We start from the raw sequence: 20,460 nt of genomic DNA on the forward strand, positions 1-20,460 counted from the left end.
CTTTTATTCCATCCTCTGGGACTGAAGGATTGGTAGCTCAATAGATTGTAGCATTGGTAAGAATGGCAGGGAGCTACTGATGGAGGAGAAGAAAAGAAGCAGGAGTTGTGTTGGGGCAGGGAATGGCTGGTGGGAAGGCAGAAGAAGCACATCAAGTTTGTTGCCCATTTTAAAATGCTAATAGTGGTTTCTTAGGCAGGGGAAGCAAACTTTTTAAAAGAACCCTAACTCCACAATTTGCAACCCTTTTTATATTCTATTCATTTATTTATTCATTTGTAAAGTTGAGGATAAATGGGGCCACTGACTTTAAGCATTAGATTCCTGAATTCTCAGACTGCACCATGTAGTGTAACAGCTGAAACGCAGCTACTCCTATTTATTGAACTAATGATTCTATAGAAATACTTTTGTGTCTCCTGTCTTGCTTGTAATTGCTGGTAAAGGGTTATTATATAGATGCTCCTATTAACTTGCCTAGTAAATGGCTATACTCTACTGAATCATTATGAGATGAATTAAAATCAGATTCTCCTATTTAACATAAAATGACAATGTCAGCAGGGTCTCCTTCCACTTGATAATCCCCAACTTGACATGCAATGACATTATCCCACTGAAGCCAAAGACAAATTATAATTCTTGATGTAATTACAGGGTTTAATGGGGAGGGGGGAGTTGTTAGGGGCAAAGCAGCCATTCCCACTTGGGTCTCTTTATGAATACAAATGGAGTAGCCACAAACTCTATATGTGATTTTGGAATCATGCTGTGATTCACCTCCAAGGAGATACCGTAAGACTTAATTACTGTGCCATACACAAATAACCAAACTGTGCTAAGGTTTTGGAATTATTGTACAAGATCTGTTTTGTTTCTACATGAAACCTTCCCCCTTAAAAAATCTTTTAAAAATAAATATAATTAGCCAAAAAATGCGGACAGTAAAATATTAGAATTGTAAGTTTTTAATAAGTGCTAAATTTGAAGGCTCCTTATTACCTATTGAAGAATATTTAAATCTTTTTAAGTCTTAATGAACTTCTCAGAAATTGGAGCGCTGCAGCTTAAAACTGATAATGATAACTTTAAAAATTCAATAGACTAGGACAAATGATTATGAGTAATATTAAATTAGCAGACTGCTAAATCCTGTCTTCAGACACATTAGAGCAAATGGGCTTTTATGACTCTCCTAATATATCTTTCAGAAGGCTAAAACATTTAAAAGGTGTACAACAAAAATCTTCAAAAAGTTAAGGTGAAAGTTATTTAGTCAGATCTGATAAATTACCAATTCTATAGAGAAAAAAATAAACAGAAGCTTCCGAGTTCCAGAATCTACTGGGACTCTTGTGGATGCCAGCACTGTATTTAAGGCAACCACCACCCTTGGAATGCCCAGACCCTGGGCTTTGGGTTTTTTTACGAGCTTTGCCTCCTCCTGCCACCTTTTAGCTGCTGCTTAATCAGGGCTAGATTAACCATAAAGCAAAATAAACACGTGCTTAGGGCATCAAGGGTAGGGAGGAACCACAGAAATTTTAGTCTTTTCACATGCAAGATTGCATGTTATTGGTTTTCATTATTAGTTCAGCACAGAAGTGGTTCTCAAAGTTTTACATGTCTTCTACATAGAAATCACATATGCACTCAAGGTGAAATTGAAATCTGTGGGAATTCATCCCATGAATGCCACACATTGTCCTACATAGCACTTCATTCCATACTGGAAATGCATTATATTTGCAGTATCCTGAAGTCAATAACCTTTTTGGGGGGAGGACTTTGTTGCCCTCTTTTTCAGCATCAAACGTTTTAGCTCATGTATCCAGAAAGCTATTTTACTTTAAAGGCCAGCACTGTGGTCAGAAGGTGCACAATACAGAAACCAGGTTTGAAACAGCACATATTCTACTTTGCTTCTTAAAAACGCATTCAGTTTTAATGCTACTTACAGTTGGTGAAATCATAGGGCTTCCCCCCACCCTACAGAATGAACACAATCCAGGGAACTGTTAAGACATCTGTTTTCCCCAACTCATGGTTACTGTGTAGCTACAGATAGCGATGCTTTGGTACAGTTGCTAACAGCAACGCCTCCACGGAGAAAACTAAGGAAGGATCCATCGGCATGAATCAGCTAAATGAATCTAACCTCTGTCTCCTAGTCACCATTTTCTTTCTCTCCAAGTGAAAGTATAAAGATGTGCATTGAAGATTTCAGTCAATTAGGGGAGTCAGAGTGGAATAATCCAAAGATCTGCCAAGCCATTATGATCCACTCTTATGAGATATTCCAGAAATAACACTCCTCTGCTATCAGAAATCTTAAGACTGCTCTTTATGAGTTTAATGAAATAGTTGCATAGCTGCTTCAGTTTTTGAAGCAGCTTTAACTTTGCAAATTTGCAAAACTGCTGTGCCATGGGGTATTGAATATTCTTCGCACCACAGTATATCTACTATGAGCACCTATGGGAGGAAGGGCAGGACATAAATTTAATAAATAAAGTAAATAGTATTAAAAGTTCACATTAGTTTTTTAAAATTTCCCCAAATATTAAACCTCACCTATCAATCCTAACAACTACCCCCTCAAAAGTGGGATTCACTTACAATTACAAAATTAAACAAACCAGCATAATAAAAACAAGAGAGGTAAGGGATGTAGATGCAAGTCAGCATAACAAAACAAAAACGACTGCAAAGGGAAGAGAAGTTCAGAAGCTATCAAATAAACAAAATAAGAAGGTCAACAATAGATCTGGTGATGGTCATAAGAGAGGGATCCAACCAAACCTCCCAGAGGAGGGTGATCCACAGTCTGGGAGCCGCAAATGTTTTGTGTACCTGCCAGTCACCCCTCTAAAACTGCCAGAACACAAAGCAGAGTCTCAAATGTTGGATGCAGTAAGTGGGCATGCTAGCTATCCTTCGAAAATGTTAAATGTTTTTGCAAAGCAAGATGACTAAGCTGGAATGCATTTAAACCATTATTTCACAATATTGCTTCACAGTGCTCCAAGTCAGCTGGTAGAGAACAAACCATTCCAAGGAATGGAGGAAAAGGAAGGTAAATAACTAAAGCTCTCTGCTTGCAGCTACTCCTTCCTATCCACTACTATAAAACATAAAACCTCTTTGGAATGCACAGCTGTTCTCGCTACATTCCAGTGGTTGCAGCTCTCTATTCTGCACAGACTTCAACATGCACCTTGTGAGTATACTAATGAAACTGGATGGAAACCAGCACTGCTTGAACCACACCCAATATTTCCCTATTATGTTAAAATACACCGTGTCCAATAATCCAGTGGCATGAACATGCTTTGTGATTTATTTTAAGGAGTTAAAATGAAAAGCACACAAGATCAAATGCTTAGCAGGTGAATACTAGCATGCCACAACTATCCAGTTGTGAAGCAGTTCAAGTATTAAGAAATGAAATGGCCATTCAGTTACAACTCAGGCTTGTGCAGTCTCCATTCCTAATTGGTTCATCATTCCATGTAATATTAGAAGTAGAGAGCAAACAAAGCTTAAAGTTTAAAATAGAAATGCCTGCTGATAATTAAGAAAGTGTTCTTTGAAACATAGTTTTGTGGGATAATGAACGGGTATAAATATATTAATCAAAGAATTAATATTGGAATATTGATGACTTTAACATACTAGTCTTTTCCATGGGGCCATTAAAGCCTCACTGAATTCAACAGGACTTACTCTCCAAGTAAATGTGTATAGCACTGCAATTATACCTCCTCCTTTCAAGGTATCGTGAGACAGATTGGTAAAAACATGGGGGTAGAAGCCAGTTGATGCATTTATGCTCCAGAAAGGTCTTTTGTTCCTTTGGATACCTCCCTTAACAGAAGGAGGGAGGCCTTTTCTGATTTCCCTTGAAACCCCCAGCACAATCTAAAAATAGACTCCAGAGAGTTGAGGAATTCACTAAACAAGGTGGATGGGTTGTAGAGAAAAAGGTGAATTGGTCAATACCCCCTATTCCTCTTCTGTTATTAGATATGTGTGCTACATCAAAAGCCCTTCCCATGAGCATCAGCAGGATTCCACCATGAACATGGGTTTAATTCTCCATTAATCCTTCATCAGTTCTTTTCCCTTGTCGTTTCTGCTCTTGGACACTTTCAAGGATGTAATATGGGGCATGGGTTGGATACAGCAAGACTGCATTTATTGTGGTAGGCATCCTTTTTGCCCTTCTGCTGCAAATGGAAGCATCACACTGGCTCCGCCCCCTGAACAAGCTGCTTACCACTGCATTATGGCATTTGGGTTTCTTTGTTGTCATAGCAACCATTAATTAGACATCTCGTTTGTTTAACATAAAATACACAATGCCGACACCAGTGCAAAATTTTTTGTTTAACTTCAGTTCGTCTTAAACAGCAAGGGTACTGTAATCTAATGAAGTGAAACTCTACTTTGTGTATCATGAGGCTTAGGTGCCTCCATCTTACAGGGTTTCACTGCCTATTGTGACTACAGTCACAGAAGCATCCTTGGCTTGGCATTGTAAGGAATGGAAGAACAAAGGCCCACAGAGACAATGAAATGGGCAAATGTACAAGGCAGATTGCATTTCTAACTATGCAGCTAGGATAAACACAGATGCATCCTATAATGGTAATTTTTAGTGTCTTGAAAATGAACCTTGTTTTTTTTAAAAAAAAATAATTCTTAGGGGTTTCAGGTTTAAGACAGATTGCTTTCCACGCCTAGAACATTGCTTTCCAGCATTTTGTTCAAATACTGCAGTTCATGAAACATATCCACAACTGCACGCCATAAAGGTGGTGATGAATTAGTCACATGCAATTAAACTGTAATCCGACACAATGACAGATTAAGCGTACAAGTCTAGACCAAAAATATTGTTCCTGGAAAATATTTCCTAGAGTACACCAAATCTTTCCATTCAAAAGATAATATAATCCTGCTTTATTCATTTGAAAAGGAGGATTTGCATTATTTTAGTTCTTGAATGAAGCTATCAAACACACTGGCCACGTTAAGAGACTTAACAGCCTTTGATCAAAGTGAGACATTTGCTGCAGTGATTTCTCCAATTTCACATCCAATCCGGTGGCTTCAATGCACACACCTGGATCCTTAGAAGTATACACTGAGCTCCACATCTGAAGGTACTTCCCAATTCTACTATAGTATATGCGCTATACAACTAGCATGGCATCTGAAAGGAGACAAACCCTTTGTACATTAGCTTCCCACTGCGCAGAAAGGCACACAGCTTTGAATCAACCATGTGGTGTTTCTTAAAACCTAATCTTAAATTTGGCGTTGTCACCATATATATCCTTAGGATGGATTAAAAAAAAAATCATTACTGAGTTGAATTTATATCCCGCTCTTTCTCCCAAAGGAGCCGAGGGTGGCAAGAAGTGTGCAGAGAATATGCAAAGAGGAATGCAGATTCACAAAACATCATCAAGTCAGGATTAGAACAGCATTGCAATAGTGCCACAAATAGTTAAGCTGCACCAGTGTTTAAAACATTTACATCAGAGTATTATTAAATCAGATTTTATGTTAAATACTTTAGGAATAAAATCTCGCCTAACCTCTCTCACTACATTAAAAAAAGATGTATCTTCAAACAAATATGAAATTGGATCATAAACTCAGCACTATCTGCATAGTGTACAATACTGTAAACATACTTTTGAACTTGTGGAACACAGCCATTTAGAAGACTACATCTACATATTTGTTTCACTGTTTTGTAGAAGCCCAAAATAAACCAGAGCCATTTTTTTTCTGAATTGGGGGGGGGGGATGCAATTGCCAGTTATAGTTTCTGCTACAAAATCTGATGCAATGCTGCAAGAAAATGAATGAAATTACAGCAAAAAAAAACCAAAAAAAAAACCAGCAGTGTGATTCAGGCCAGTCCAAAATACTATGCAGTGCAAGACAGAAAAGAATAATCAGAATGTCATTGGTGATAGCCAGTCCTAGCATTCTACAGGATCCAAGAAGTAGCTCATTATAAGCTTGCCTATATTGGTACTTATTTTTTGTAAGACAATAAGTTTTTGTTCAAGTTCTACAGTTATGGAGAGGCTGTTTTTCCTCCCACCCAAGTATTCTGTGTTGATCCTTACCTGAACAGATCACCTCTAAGAGTAAGGCTGAAGTCTATGAATACAACAGACTAAGATGGTAGAACTGACTCTACCTCTTCAGACTTCAGGAGCAGACTCACACTGCTTCCCTACATTAAAGAAATCCCCTGCAAGTAGAAAGTCTACACAGCAGGAAGTATATCTAATATAAATCTGAAGATTATTTTGAAAGGGAAGACCCCTGCCTGAAGCAACGCAGCCCATTTCTACTGCCTAATTCTGCTGCATGTGTACATCGGGGCTAACTCATTGTGACTAGGAGAACACTCCTAATCCAAGGCTGGGGTAGAATGGAGCAGCAGATAGGATCAAGCTTTTGCTTTTTGCTCTGCCAGCTACAGACTAGCACAGAGGCCTGGATTCATCTCCTCCTCAGGTATGGACCAGCTTTGAATCAAACAGAGCCAACACCATAGCACACCACCACCCTGCCCTAAAATATCTGCTTTTGAGGTCTTATGACAGCTACTGCAGGGATTGACGCTGTCAGCAGTAGCATCACCACACTTTAAGCAGGTGTGAATGAAGACTAGCATTTTATTTATAAACTTGAGCATACAGACAACCCAGGTAAGTGTTAGCCACTTAACATAACACTTTCCCTCCTTACAGGAGTCTTGTGAACTGGGTCAGGAAAGGCATGTGAACACACAAGCTTGCAGAAGAGCCAACCCAGAATGTGTTTACTTTATATTTATATCAGGGTCCTAACTAACAAAATGAATTTCAATAGGGACAAATGTAAGGCTCTACACTTGGGCAGGAAGAACCAGCTGCACAAATATAAGATGGAGGACACCTGGCTTGCCAATGTACATGTGTAAAGGATCTAGGAGACCACAAGCCTAACATGATGCAGCAGCAAAAAAATCCTAATGCCTTGGATGGCCATTAAGTACTAGTTGCTTATTCAAATTTCCATGTCAATCTATAACCACTTAAGCACTCTGCCCAATTATTTTAAATGTAACAGAGTTACAATTATTTTAAATGTAACTGATATGCAGAGTTACAGTTTAGGCGAAAGTGCTAACCCCAGTTACCTAAGAGTAAGCACCATTCAATTCAGTGGGGCTTTCTTTGCACTATTATTGCACAAAAGGGAATATATAAGGAAAATGTAGAACTCTGCAAAAAAAATTGTCCAGAAACAGAACCGATGTGCAAAATATGATACACAGCATAGCTGTTTACAAGGCTTTTTGCCCAACTAGGAATATTTCCAGGGAATTAAATCCCCCTGAGTTCAATGAGACTTACTTCCTTGCAATCATGTTTGAATTGCATACTATGGCTGTGATCCCATGTTTATATCCACTGTGTGGTGTTATTTTTAACAGAAGAGCCACGAATAATTCTATATACATGAGCACACATTATCCAAAAGGCTTGTTTTGCCATAGGGGGAAATAATAGTTTAATGAATTAAACTGAAATCATGCTCCATTATGCCAGTAAGTTTTTTTACATTCTTTTTTGCTGTTTATGGGTAAAGACAGAAAAATAAAACCTACCCCGTACATCTGGAGAGAATCGAGCCGAATGGCGAGACACAAAAAGCTTAAGTTCTTGATCCAAGTTGCATTCAATAAGGTTTGTGTCCCATGACCGGATCCCTAAAAACCAAGATAAATAAAATACATGTAATTATTGGATACAAACAGATTGTATTTCTGAATTTTCTTTTAATAAAATCTGTGCCCTATCTGAATACTCTATGCTCTTAAAAGCCACATGGTGATTAAAAATAAATTATCTGCTCTCATTTTCCAGGACTCCATCCATCACCATGCTAAACATTTTCTAGTTCTTCTGAATACAGTACAGTAGTTGTTGAATGAATTTCTGCTCAAGGCCTTGTAAACACAACTTTAAGACCTGTTACTAGTTTGGTTATTATGTAGCAGGATTATGGGGTGACAACTGAGAATATTTTCAAACCTATTTACAACATAGTTAATTTGGAATGGTTGTTGTTGTTTTTTACTCATTCTGCATGCATAAAATTCTTGTAACTTCTTCCTAGTAACTTTTTTGCAACATTTTATTTTCAGTAAATTCAGTAAATTAGTTTTGCTTATGAACCTGAAACTTTGCTTATGCAGCTTAAATAACATGTAACATACAAAATACAAAACTTCCCTCATTGAAAAATACTGATTGCAGATAAACTACAATGGACAAATCTGTTACTCTGATTTACTTTGAAAGCGTACATTGGATTTAGGGTATCTTGTGTCATCTGAGACCACATTTCTTTCCTCACAATCACTAACTTGAATTACATTGCCCACTTCTTTATGTATAAACACAATGGAAGAGTGAAATTCATTTATTAGTCTTTAGCCATATATGAAAGTGTGGCTAAAACTCAAAAAGTGGCGACTATTTTTGAATAGGCCACATTTAGTTGGTGTCTTTCACACTTTCATTTATTACCCGTATGACTCAAAATCCAAATTCCTGTCACAAGAAGGAACTTTATTTTTCATTTCTTTCCACAACAGCAACCTCGTCAAACTCTTGTTAACCACACTGCAGTTACAAAGAAAAGCATGCACAATAGTCCTATAAATAGTAGCAGTAATAGCAAGCACACCAGTGTGCCAATCTACCCTTTTGTTCTGGGCTTTTCGTAATAAATGGGATTGTTGGGTTACATAGTTTGTGCTTGGAAGAGGGCCTTCAGCTGGCTAGCTGTTTGATTCCCAAGCAAAAGTGCCTGGGGTTGGTGGACAGGGAGTGTTTTGAATGGGCCCCCTCTGGCAACCAGCCTATCTCCTGCACCAGCACTGTCAGACAGACAGACAGACAAGACCAGGCACCAGAGGGCTGTAAGTAGTAGCCTGAACACTGTCAACTGGCGCCACAGCATGACAGCTCCTTCTAGGCTGGTTTGGCAGTCTTGTTTAGGGAAGCTTTTAATGTTTAATAGATTATTGTATTTTAATATTCTGTTGGAAGCTGCCCAAGAGTGGCTGGGGAAACCCAGCCAGATGGGTGGGGTATAAATGAAGAAGAAGAAGAAGAAGGAGGAGGAGGAGGAGGAGGAGGAGGAGGCAGTCTTAAATCATTCCATTGAGTAGCACACCTGCTTTTCCATCCATTGCATTTGCTTTGCCTCAACCTGCACTGCTTCATCTTGCTTCACTCCATCATTATATTTGATGAAGTGAAGCAAGGTGAATTTGACTTCCATCCTGTGTGCGACTAAAACTCTCATCCCTGACTCTGATCTGGTACCTCCATCCATGTTTTCTGGCTTTAGCCCGCATGCCTACATTTCCATCTCAGATCCAGACTCTGTGGCAAATTGTGACAAGCCCAAAGCCTCACAACTTTTTTTATGCAGGCAATCACAACAGTGGATGCTAGTCTTTGTTTGAGGCCTGTATGTATGAGGCCCTCTTTTTTCTACTGAAGAAATCGCTCACTTTTCCCTTTGTTAGGACTTCAGTCTCTCCTCTACATACCATCAGGACCAGCCCATCCAGGAGGTCAGGTGAGCAGTCGCAAACCTTGGGGTTTCGAATTTCAGCGGCACCCTGTGCAATATCAAAATTTGGTGCCTCTCACCTTCCATTCTACATAACAGTTGTGGTGCCCCTATGGCAACACACCCAGTATGACCAAACAGGTCATGCTCACCTAAATCCACCTATGAGGTGAGGCGGCAGGATCCAAAGGGGCAGTAGATCCCAATTTAGATATTTATTTCCCTCTTATTCCTGATGTAGATGTTCACTCACCCCCAGATTAATGTGCTGCACTAAAACTTTTAAACTGAAGTGCACTTTAAAAAATAAAAAGACCAGAATTTTACTGTTTGCTTGGGAAAGGCTTCCCTATGATACAGGGCTCTACACGACACAAATACTAAATGTTAAATGCACATAATAATCCAAGACAGTTTTAGGATCGTGACTATATATTTAAAAAAGCCTGCAAGCAGTAGTTCTACATGGCAGAATAAGCAGAGATGTTTTGAAAAGCAAGTCCAAACTAGTTGCTATGTCATATTTCAAAAGGTCACTTGCCTGTTTTCTGATGGAGGAAGTCAAAACAAAACCAAAGTATAGAAGAAAGTTAAAGAAACTCTGAATGGTTAAATTGCTTGTCTGATGTTAAAAAAAAAAAAGCAAGCAGTGGAGTGTAGAAGATTGTGCTTATACACCTGGTAAACATGTGCATAAGAGGCATTTAATACGGGAATGGGGATCCGGTGAACCTACTGATATTGTTGGAGTACAACTCCCATAAAACACAACCACTGGCTATCCCAGATGGGTTGGTGGGAGTTTGGGTTCAACAGCATCTGGAGGACCACAAGTTTATCATCCCTCATTTAATATATGGAGCTTGAAACCATGAAATGGTTTTCTAAAAATAGGTGAGCTTTACAGCACAGTAATATTAGAGTGGGTGAATACTGCTAGTTGGAACTTTACTTCTGTACCAATGTTGAGATTTTATCATTGTTTATATTAAAGAAATGTACCATGATGTGGCTAAGGAGACATCATTTCAAGGGACCTAGCTAATCATATAAAGCTTTTAAAAGTTATGTGAGAGCAGTTTTAAATTCTAGCATTTAAATTCAAAATGCTTGCAATAGCAACAAAATCTCACTAGGGGAAAAAAGAAAGTCTAGTTTTCCTCTTAATACCGTTTTTTGGGAGTAGTGGTTATTTTATGTGCAGTAAAATAGAGTCACTCCAATGGTGATTCTGTACCACCAATGACATTCACAGTTGCTTGATCCTTCTGTTGCAAATGATCTTGGCAAAGAAAGGAGGGGATGTCTTAGACAATTTTCACACAGTCCTTATCTAGTTTTAAAACAATCAGCTTGTCAGACAGATTAAAAATGCTAGATATAAATGCATATATATTTTAAGTGCATATATATGCTCTAGAACTCTCCATAAGTGTTACATACAATGGTTAAACAAACTTTGAGGCATACTGAAATACTTACAGATGTGTTTTGGAAGGAAAGAAATACTTAATGAAATTTGCTGATAATCCCTGATGAGTCACTATCTGGCTGTTGCAAAAACTTATGAGATTTATATAGGATGAAAAATTAATCTGCTGTATTTTTGTTGGATATGTTTACTAAATGTGTCAGTCATATAAGCTAAATCATGTTCCCAACCATTTAGGGCATTGGAGTTTCTGAATTCAATTTCTGCTGAAAAGCCTACATCATTTAAATTAGAATGGACCTTCATCCCTGTTCCTTGTGGAAACTTCCAAAATTCAGTAATGACCACTAGTGTCAGAGTCCAAAAGGGGGGGAAAGGCAGATTCACACTTTGAACTGACTCATAACATCTTCCTCAACCAAATTCAAAACTGTCTCCACTGAAAAGTATAAGGAGAAAAGAAGGTTGCGCCTGCAATAGGAATATAGATAATACTAGGTCAAACTATTTGTCCTTCTAACCCAGAACTGTCTGTGTGCTCACTTATCCAATTTCAACTAGAGATACTACAGATTGGACATAGGACATTTGTTCACAAAACATCTGCTGTACCACCAAACTACAAACCTTCCCCTAAAGAAAGAAAAAAATCACTGAAAGGTGTGGTGCCCACTTCTGGTTGTATGGATATGTCCAGGAACAGAGCCTAGGATTTCTTACACTGAAAGCAATAATCATACTCTCCCTCCCAAAGACCAAGAATCCTGAGATTACTGATCTGTGACCTGTATCACACATGCATATCACCTATTTCTTCCATACTTAGTGGGTGATGAATATGCCATGTGTAAACTGTGCCTTAGGGGACGCGGGTGGTGCTGTGGTCTAAACCAGAGAGCCTAGGGCTTGCCGATCAGAAGGTTGGCAGTTCAAATCCCCGCGACGGGGTGAGCTCCTGTTGCTCGGTCCCTGCTCCTCCCAATCTAGCAGTTCGAAAGCACGTCAAAGTGCAAGTAGATAAATAGGTACCATCCCAGCGGGAAGGTAAACGGCGTTTCCGTGTGCTGCTCTGGTTTGCCAGAAGCGGCTTAGTCATGCTGGCTACATGACCCGGAAGCTGTACGCCGGCTCCCTTGGCCAGTAAAGCGAGATGAGCGCGCAACCCCAGAGTCATCTGCGACTGGACTTTATGGTCAGGGGTACCTTTACCTTTACCTTTTAAACTGTGCCTTACACTTTAAGGTTAGAATAAAGCTGCAATCCTACACAGTTATGCATATAGCCCCCATCAAAGTCAACAAAAGGATGAAAAACTTCACCAAGCAGATAGTTTTCAATGACATTTATTCTCAGTGCCATCCCTTGTATAAACTGTATACAGCCAGAGATTCAAAAGTAACAAAAAGAAACAGCAGTACTTTGTGACGGTTTTTTGTTCAATCCAGTACAGGAAAATACCAAAGAGAGGATGTTTTGACCCAGTTGCTTAGTGTAGAGATACAGATATGATGTCTGTTTTGAATCTGACCTTCATTTCCTTGCAGATTTTTACTGTTCTTTCATAGAGTATATTCAGAATTTGTTTAATGCAACATAATTGAACAGTGTTCGTATTTCATGGTTTCCAGATATCACAAGCATTTCATTGTGAGCAACATTCAGTATCATTTGTCATGTGGTTAAGATTGAATTGAGGTATATATATATATATATATATATATATATATATATATATATATATATATATAATTTTCTTGTGGGGGTCATACTTGCATTGATCATTCATGATCAGACCACTTGGAGATGGGCCATCACAGCACAAAGCATTAGGTAGCCAAACTGAGTGATTTGCCTCCTTCTGTTTAAAAATAAACTCCAGCCATATATCATTTGTAGCTGCATATCATGCGGTATCGTTGAAGCAAACTGGGAATTGTGTGGATCAAAGCCAGGACTATGTCTTGAAAATAAAACATCGTAACTTATTAACAATCCATTGCCAGTCATCCTCAATACAGCTCCATGATTCAGCAGTTCTGACAGAAACATGACAGAAACACAACACAAAATTCACTAATACAGGGGAAATCTGGAAAAATATATATAGATAGCCTGCTGTTATTAATGTGAGTGACCAATGGAATTCCAATTGAGATCAAGTTGTTTTCTTCTGTGAAAAGAGAGTCAGGCCTTACAACAGACCCCCCTCCATTAGCAACCAGGGCACACCCACAAATCTTGAGTTTCGTACAGATCCTAGAGTCAGTCTTTTACATATTGAAAAAGGATAGCCAGTGAATTAAAACAAATAGCTTATGGAGATCATTAAATTATGCTGGACAAAGTCCCTCTTGACAATATTTAGAACAAAAACCAAATCTTCATCCTCCAGATAATTCAGGATAAACCTTTAATAAGTCATCAGTACATGAAGTCTTCTCAGATTTCTCTGCAGTGAGTCTCATTAATCTCATTAATCCAGCATCTTCAAGGGTGGTGCCCAAGGCACAAAACTGAGAGCACAGGTAAGTTACCTGAAATACTGAGGCCCTTGTTGGGAATGCAGACTTCAAGTAAGAACTTAATATATCCACTCATTAACTATATAATCAAGCTCCACAGAAAAAGAAAAATCTGCATTCTTCCCCAAACCAGGTTCAGCATAAAATCATTAATAAGAGAGACCCTGGATTTCTAAAAATAGCATGTATTGCTCTCAATTTCTAATCCAGCTTTTTGAAAGTAGGCATTGTTTCTAAGGAGCTACAACCAAACAATAAAGCAAGTGGGGGGGGGGAATGGTGCAGGAACAGAACTTATTTCTTCTGGGGGAATGTGAGCAAGTTGGCGTCAGATGCCTTGAGAGCACAACACACATCCATTTACTATATCAATTATTAATAACTTTAAGTAAGTAACAGCTAGTTCGGGCTTAAGCTAAAACTTCAGATAAAGCTAAAAATAAAATAACCAGAGCAGTCTAAAACAAAGACTTTCGTTCTGAGCAAGTGTCAGATAAAGCAGGTCAATTTATAAAAATAGCCACCAATGAAGGCAGCCCCATCTTCACTACAATGTGGATTTGAGAAAAGATGCACAAAGAAATTATGGATTCGAACCACTTGTAGGGAGTGAAGCAACAATAGGAACCAACTGGAGCCCTCCATCTGCTGAACCACACCTATATAGCAAGAATGTAATCAAGGCACTGCCTAAGGGTTCTTTGAAAATGGCAGATTCCTGAAATCCCTTGTTCTCTCCCAGATAAAGCAAAAACCCACTAAAAATGAAATGCATTTGCTCAAAAACTTAATATTACTAAGGACTTGTATGAAACCTATGAATACTGCCTTTTAACACTTGTGTATCATTTATCCCATTTGCAGTGCACAACTGCATCCCCCAGAATGACACAATGCAGAGCATTATATTTAAGATCACCTATAAGAAATCCACTTGTTTCGGCTAGTATTCCAATGTGACTTTTATAAAATAAAAGTTAACAATACAGTTCTATAGCTGGGCAATGTCTGGAGCTGGGCAATGACAAGATTTAACAGGAAAAGTGCTCAATATTTTATAACCAGAGCTTCTGTCCTTTATTGTTACTGTTGTTTTTCTTGGGGAAAAGTCTTTCTGAAGTCTCAGTTTTGTTCTAAGGTTCCTGAAACAAACCCCAGAATACTTATGGCTTAAAGTTAGAAACAAAGGAAGATGCAGCAGCGTCTCTTGTCAGGAACTGCACCTTTTGCAGCACAAGAGATCTCCAAATCTTTTTGGCTTCAATTTGCAGGCAGCAAAACCTGTCTACTTTCCGATGCTTATTTAATGCATTTTTCTTTTTCTCCTTGACTGTGTAAACGCCCTTTGTCCGCTATGGGCTGCCATAGGGACCGCACTGCGGACTGCACCACGCCCACAAGCCGGTATCTCTGGGCAGACTCCCCAGCAGCAGCACCAAGAGGCGAGAAAGAGAAAGCAAAGGAGGGACTGTTGCTGGCTCTGCAAAAGACCTGAACGACCTCTGCTCTGCCCAGCTAGTTGGGGAGGGTGTCTAATGACAATGCTGGGAGCGAGAAGGCGGAATGACTCACAGAAGGAAAAAGTGGCGCAAACTCAAGATCAACTGCTTTCAGAGGATGGGAGGAGGGGGTGATATCCCCTTCCCACCTTCCTTGTGCCAGTTAGCACAGCTAAATGCAAAAAGCCAGAATTGCAGATCTTTGGAGGGGGGGGATCAAAGAGCCTGTCTCCCCCCTACTCTGTTGCTGCTGCAGGATTCTCAAGAGCCATGAGCATCTCAAGGCACTGCTATCAAGTGCTATCAGAGAGGGATTCACACAACCTTGGACACCCACCCACCTGCCCAAGAAAGAAATCCCCACTGGATTCCTGCAATGCCTCCTTCTTACACGTTCTGCAATACCGGAGCCGATTTAGAGACTCTTGTTTGATGAGTGCATATGTTGTACAAGCTTCCCCAACCACGACAGAGAAGGCGGTGGTGGTGGTGGGGAATCAACTTTTCTCTGACTGTGTTTCAGGGTTGTTGTTTTGTCGGTTTGCTGTCAAAGTCAGCTATGGTTAAAAACAAAGCCATTAATTATAAGGGAGCCATTTCTTCCATCTCGCCACCCCCCCTCCCCGCGCGCGCCACCTCCACCCAAGAACTGCAGCCAGCCAGTGGAGAAAACACACCCTTCCGCGATTCCAGCTGCAGCTTCTTTCATTCCATGCGCAATGCAACTCCAAGAAGAGTCTGAAACGGAGGCTGGGTAGGAAACCGAGGCTGATGGAGATCGCTGCCAACTCTAGAGCCGCAGTTCTAGACGGAGGAGCCTCCTGGCCCCCTCCCACCACACACACACACACACACACAGGGGTGGGGGAGAGGGGAGGGAGTGGTTGCATCAATGTTCCCTTTCTCGACCTTCTCTCTGTCTGGACCATGAAGTCAGCCCAGTGAAACCCCGCACCGTTTTCAACCTCAGACCACAATGAGCAGCAGCTCCGACGGGGAGGCGGCTGCGCCAAGGTTAGCTGCACAGTCAGGGGCTGCGATGGCGCAGAAACCTCCTCTCGCTGCGGGAGCCGGGACTTTTCGCGCCACGCAACCTGTAGGTCGCCTCTCCAGCCCTTTCGCTCCCCACCCCACCCGACTGGCCGCCCCTGGAGAGAGAGAGAGAGAGAGAGACGGAGGGCGGCAGCTGAAGTATCTCTTCGCCTGGCTCCTGAGGGAGAGGGAGGGAGGGAGGGAGGAGGGCTGCCTGGCGGCGGCGCCTTACCTCGCTCGATATTGCCTATGGCTCTCCTCAGATGCTCCTCGGTGACCAGCTCGCCTATAACGACCAGGAGGTAGAATTTGCTGTCGAGAAAGCGGTGCGACAGGCTGGGCGAGGGGGGCACCGCGTTGGGGAGGCTACAAGACGGCTCCGTCTCCGCTTCCAGCACCACCGTCGCCATCCTGGCAAAGCCCCTCTCCTCCTCCTCCTCCTCGCCTTTTCTCCCCTCAGGCAGCGGCGACGAGAGAGGAGAGGCGGCGGGACGAAAAGGCTTTTAGTTCCAAAGAGGCGCCTCCCTCCCTCCCTCCTTCCCTCGCGAGGGGCGGGAAAAAAACAGCCACAAAACCGCGCGCTCCAGAGGCACCACCGCGCTCCAGGCAGCCGGGCGAGTGAGGGAGGGCGGGGAGGCGGCGGCGCTTTTATACCGAGACAGTGCGGGGCTGGGACCTGGCGAGGAGGAGGAGGAGGAGGGAGGCGTCGGCGGAGGAGGAGGAGGAGGAGGGGACCCGCCACAGCCACGCGCGCTGCCTTCCTCGCTTGCTGCTGCTGCTTCGCCAGCATCCAGCCCAGGCAGCTGATGTCATCTGCAGCAAATCATTCCCATCGCTGCCTCCGGAAGCAGAAAGGACGAGGTGGGCGAACAATGCCCGGGCGAGTAGACCGGGGGGCAAAGGAGGCCCGGCCTTGGCGGGCCCAGCCCTCGGGCTCCAGGGTCCCAAGGTGAACCTGCCCGTCACTTTCGACCCGAGCCGGTGCATTTGTTTGCTCCGAAGTGTCCAAGGAGGCTTGGAGCGCGCGCGGAGGCGATGGAGACCAACACGCCCCGCAGCCAGGGGAAGGGAAGGCCAAGCCAGCAGGAGAGCCTTTTCTCCTTAGCGGACCCCGAAGAGAATAGGTCGGGGAAGAGGGTGCCTAAGGTCAGGCACGTGGTGTTGGATGTACCAGGTGGCAGGCTGTTTTGGTTTTCCTTTGTAACCCAGGGACGTTACATTTGCACTGTGGAGAAAGTGGCTAGAGGTGTATGTTCTTTTCCCTCCCTCTTTGGTGATGCTAGAGCAGGGGTCAGCAAAGTTTTTCAGCCGTGGGCTGGTCCACTGTCCCTCAGACCTTGTGGGGGGCCGGACTATATTTGGGGGGGGGGATGAATGAATTCCTATGCCCCACAAATAACCCAGAGATGCATTTTAAATAAAAGCACACTTTCTACTCATGTAAAAACACCAGGCAGGCCCCACAAATAACCCAGAGGTGCATTTTAAATAAAAGGACACATTCTACTCATGTAAAAGCACGCAGATTCATGGACCATCCGCGGGCCAAATTTAGAAGCCAATTGGGCCGCATCTGGCCCCCGGGCCTTAGGTTGCCTACCCCTGCGCTAGAGCATCATTCAACAGGCATCATTCAACAAAGCTGACTGGCGAAATATTCCTGACTCCACCCTCGCCACAGGCCACTGGGAAATTGCAGAGGGTCTTGATGGAACACTTAATGGTTTTGGCCCCTGTCTGTGCCAAATAGTCATTCGTTGTGTATTTATTAAAAAAATTCCTTCCAGTAACACCTTAGATACCAACTAAGCTTATTATTGGTATGAGCTTTCGTGTGCATGTACATTTCTTCAGATACCTTCAGATACTTATATTTATTGTTTCTTTTATTTTTTAATATTTAATTCTATTGTATTGCAATTTGAATTCCGTAGCATGCTATAGAATTGAAATGGTGCAGGTTTCCCACAAAAATCCTGAATGGCCACTTGTGGTCCATGAACCCCATTTTGGAAACCTCTGGTTTAAACAAAAAGAGGTGCTTCTTCATTTAACCAACTGGGAGAGGGACTTTTCAGTAGTGGCATCCTGGTTACATACCAGTAATAGCCTCTACAAGGAGGTTTGCTTGGCAACATCTTTTGGGCACCGGGTGTTTCCTCAAACCTATTAAGTAACCGAGATATTCCAAGCCTCTCTGTTTAAAATATGTTTCTAATGGGGGGATGGGCAGCAAGTTCTGCTTTGCTGAATTTATGTAAATTTCATCCCTCCCTTTTTAAAAAAATAGTTTTGTTTTACTATATATTTCAATTGTTTATACATATTATTATAAGGCATCGAGATAACTTCATGGTATGGAACATCATACAAATATAGTAAATAAATGAACAATTAACTTTTACCTACATCTATGAGTTTCAGCTGGTATGCCGGCCATGCCCTTTCCTGGACAAAGACAGCTTGACCCATACATTAGTAACCTCTAGACTGGATTGCTTCAGTGAACTCTGTGTGAGGCTCCTCTTAAGGTTGGTTCAGAAACTGCTGCTAGTGCAAAACACAGTGGTCAGGATGCTCAGTGGTACATCCTACCGCACATTTATAGCATTTGTGTACTAGAGGAGTTTCACTGGCTGCCTATTTGCTACCAAGTCAAGTATAAGGTTCTGCTGCTAAGGTCCAGTCAATCTGAGTGATTACCTTCTTCTTTACAATCCAGACTATTCACTGAGATCATCAGAGGAAGCTCCGTTAGTCATACTGCACCCATCAGAGATTTGTCTGATGGGAAATACTGTGCAATAGCCTTTCCCTAGATATTACCTTATGGTAATGGTGTTCAACCAGCTGGTTGAAACATACCTATTCATGACAACATTCTCAAGCTTTGATTTTTTAGTACTGGCTCTATTAGAGATATCAGATATCTGTAGTATTTGGGTGGTTTGTTTTCTTTTGTACTGTATTGATTTTATGCTATAAACTGCCTTGCAATGGAATGTAAATTTTCTAATATATTAAAAATGTAAGTTTATTGCACAATGCAATGATAAACAGGACATTAGAGCAAACAAACCAATATAAAATAATCAAACTTGTCCAATATCACATTAGAAGGGAAAAATACATGGGTGAACCATGCTTTCTCATTATACAATATAAATGCCAAACATATAGTATTGATTACAACAGAGGACTTGTCACTGACAACCTTCTTTAAAGGTTGGAGACAGTCAGTGAAATATTTAAATAAATAAAATCAGGAGTATTGAGATAAATTTCAGGATACCTCTTTTTTTAAAAAAAGTGGATAGAAGGTGTTCTAGGTTTTTCTGGTGAGAAATAAATGAAATAAATGAAGAGAGACTAGTCCTTATAAAATTTATCTCTGGTAAAATGTTGTCTCTGATTGCTCTGCAATGCTGTGTCTACAAGTGCAACCTTATATGATTGCCAGACCTTTAAAAATATTTTAGTTCCTGTGATACAGTTTTAGCTCCAGTGATTTCTAGCCGTTTTTATCATTTGTATTGCTTTTCATTGTGTCGATTTTTTTGAGCTTTTTGAGTTTTATGCTTGGGTTGGGTGTTTAAGGTTCACAGTGAGGTTTGTTAGTTTGTTGCACTTTTATGCCTTCTAATTGATTATGTACAACAGCTAGAGATACAATGTGCAGCACAAGCACCGAAGTAACAATATAATCACAGTTTACCTTATGTTTAAAGCTTCCAAATGTTACCAAGTTGATGTGGAACCAGACCACGGGGCTGCCATTTTTTAAAATGTATTGTTGTTGTTTAGTCGTGTCCAGCTCTTTGTGACCCCATGGACCAGAGCACGCCAGGCACTCCTGTCTTCCACTGCCTCCCGCAGTTTGGTCAAACTCATGTTGGTAGCTTCGAGAACACTATCCAACCATCTCGTCCTCTGTCGTCTCCTTCTCCTTGTGCCCTCCATCTTTCCCAACATCAGGGTCTTTTCCAGGGAGTCTTATCTTCTCATGAGGTGGCCAAAGTATTGGAGCCTCAGCTTCACAATCTGTCCTGTATGGGCCTATGGCCGTAATAAATGATATCTATCTATCACAATCTGTCCTTCCAGTGAGCACTCAGGGCTGATTTCCTTAAGAATGGATAGGTTTGATCTTCTTGCAGTCCATGGGACTCTCAAGAGTCTCCTCCAGCACCATAATTCAAAAGCATCAATTCTTTGGCGATCAGCCTTCTTTATGGTCCAGCTCTCACTTCCATACATCACTACTGGGAAAACCATAGCTTTAACTATATGGACCTTTACCTATCCTAAA

The 20,460-nt window shown here is 41.3% G+C and overlaps 1 protein-coding gene across 1 annotated transcript in view; it reads right to left on the reverse strand.

The window, feature by feature from the left end:
* Window positions 1–16,870, reverse strand: part of MAP1B (microtubule associated protein 1B) — a 66,396-nt gene extending 49,526 nt beyond the window's left edge. Inside the window, exons 1-2 of the mRNA XM_053409131.1 lie at window positions 16,384–16,870; window positions 7,685–7,786 (exon numbers count right to left, since the gene is read on the reverse strand). Coding sequence (XP_053265106.1) covers window positions 7,685–7,786; window positions 16,384–16,561 — 280 coding nt within the window. The 5' untranslated portion in view covers window positions 16,562–16,870. The remainder of the gene's footprint in view (window positions 1–7,684; window positions 7,787–16,383) is intronic.
* Between the last annotated feature and the right edge of the window lie 3,590 nt (window positions 16,871–20,460).

The sequence above is a fragment of the Podarcis raffonei genome, chromosome 11, assembly GCF_027172205.1.
Source record: "Podarcis raffonei isolate rPodRaf1 chromosome 11, rPodRaf1.pri, whole genome shotgun sequence".
NCBI lineage: Eukaryota > Metazoa > Chordata > Lepidosauria > Squamata > Lacertidae > Podarcis > Podarcis raffonei.